The sequence below is a fragment of the Fopius arisanus genome, unplaced genomic scaffold (assembly GCF_000806365.1).
Source record: "Fopius arisanus strain USDA-PBARC FA_bdor unplaced genomic scaffold, ASM80636v1 scaffold00648, whole genome shotgun sequence".
In the NCBI taxonomy this organism is placed as follows: domain Eukaryota; kingdom Metazoa; phylum Arthropoda; class Insecta; order Hymenoptera; family Braconidae; genus Fopius; species Fopius arisanus.
This window is the reverse complement of record NW_011888387.1, coordinates 1-1,983: the sequence shown is the minus strand read 5'-3', so window position 1 is coordinate 1,983 and position 1,983 is coordinate 1. Positions and strand designations below refer to the sequence as shown.

The 1,983-nt window shown below is 33.7% G+C and overlaps 1 protein-coding gene across 1 annotated transcript in view; it reads left to right on the top strand.

Moving 5' to 3' along the window:
- The window catches only part of LOC105273024 (uncharacterized), a 3,692-nt gene extending 1,729 nt beyond the window's left edge, over positions 1 to 1,963 (top strand). The window contains exons 2-5 of the mRNA XM_011315258.1: positions 473 to 635; positions 723 to 791; positions 877 to 987; positions 1,120 to 1,963. Coding sequence (XP_011313560.1) covers positions 473 to 635; positions 723 to 791; positions 877 to 987; positions 1,120 to 1,236 — 460 coding nt within the window. The 3' untranslated portion in view covers positions 1,237 to 1,963. The remainder of the gene's footprint in view (positions 1 to 472; positions 636 to 722; positions 792 to 876; positions 988 to 1,119) is intronic.
- Positions 1,964 to 1,983: the final 20 nt, after the last annotated feature.

The following is a 1,983-nucleotide window of genomic DNA, read 5'->3' as shown; positions in this document are numbered from 1 at the left end:
TAAATCTAACGGAGATACCGAAATTTTTACCTCTTTTAAGTATTACAAATACATCATATTATGCGACAAAACATTACAAGATTAAATTTTATAGGATAAAATGTCACAGCACAATATCAGAAATATAAAACAAATGTTGCTGCACTAAATCACAAAAAAAGAATGAATACTAACATAAATAGAATTTCTCTCTATACCACCAATATTTGTACACCAAATATATTATTGCCAGGAAATTTCGATACCATTAATAACATTTTAATAACATTTTGTTCTGTAATATTTTCGAATAGTATTTCGTCCATTAATATTTAAAGGTAATATCGAAAAAAGAGCAATCAAAAGTGTTATTATATATTATATAAATCTCGGTATCTTCTTCACATTTCAAGAGTTTCCTTAAAAACTCACTTAATTGTTAATTCGACTTATTTCCTACTCCCTCTTTATGGTTGAATTTATTCATAATCAGGTATCGACTGGCTGTAGTCAGAGCCCTGCCAAACCTAGAAAAGCTAGATGACAAATTTGTTACTGCTGAAGAGTTAAACACCGCCTTATCTCGAGGGAAAATTCTCATTCATCCTCTGGAGATGGATGCATCACCGCCACAATCAGGTCCAGCAAGTCCCGAGGTACAAAATATTATTGAATAATAATAAAAGAGCAATTTGCCATTTAATAGTTAACAATTTCCGTGTGTTATTAACAAAAATAATCAGGAAACAGCTGAGTACATTGAGGAAGCTGAGCCCGAGCCCAACAGAAGATACAGTTCGTCTAGTGATCAGGTGAAGAAAAAACTCTCTATCGATAATTAATCCTTGTGGTGGTAAATAAAAACACTGAGAGCTCATTTTTTAAATTATTCAACAGAGAAGTTATGACGAAACACATGGCCACGACGAATACACCGACAGGAGGAATGCTAATTACAATGCATCATCTCCAAATCAATACTCACAAAATAATCATTTTAATTACGAGGTAAAAATCATCATGGCAACAATTTTTAAACAGTCCTGAAACAATTTGAAAACAATTTTTGTTGTATTTTCAATGTGGCAATCCATTCCAGACAATTAATATTCATTTTTCATTATAAATTACCACTAACAGACACAGAATGGCCAAACGAAGGCTCAGCCTCAAGACGAAGGCGTGAGGATGGAGTCCAGGAATGGGGAAAACTTGTCTACTAACACTATTGAGCTTGGGAAGGTATCACCTTATTAAATGCATCATTTATTAATCTTCAACCTATGATTAAAAATGCTTACAATTCATTGGATGTATTAGCCTTGAGTCAGACACAAACGTGTCGATAATTTTAATGAATAATTCTCATTAACAATCCGATTTCAATCAGATGCTGATTAATCTCTATAAAGTAGTTTCACAAGCGAAAGGTGGAATTATATGCCTGAAAAAATGTCGTTCGATGAGATGTTCATGTTGAGAACTGGAGCATGAGATTTTAACAGCTCTGCGTTCTTATCGTTCGTCTTTCTACTTCTTCATGTTATAGAGAATCAAAACTAGCTGTTCAACTTTAGTTTCGAACATCTCAAAATCCGGAGAGTAAAATATAAAACGACAGAAGATCATGTTTAAAATCAAGACAATTTCATTAGATTTCGTATGGATAGTTAGTCGACAGAGGTTGGATGGCCTCGGGGTCATTCGGATTCACGGACGCTTGACCGGGAAAATCCCCGATAGTTTAAGTTTAAGAATTACGATCGACATCTCAACAAGTAAAGACGTGTTTTTCATTGTGTCAAGATAGACATTCAACGGCTTTTCCAAGTACATCACCGAATTACTTTCCACATTAATTCGCTTTTAATTGTCGAGTTAATCAACTATTCACTTGTTATTTGTTATATTAGTTATTCAACAAATAATAGACAATTCAGCAAGTTAAAACCAGACGTTTATGCATTAGACAAGTCCACGCGGTTTAAGCCAAGTAAAGTACAC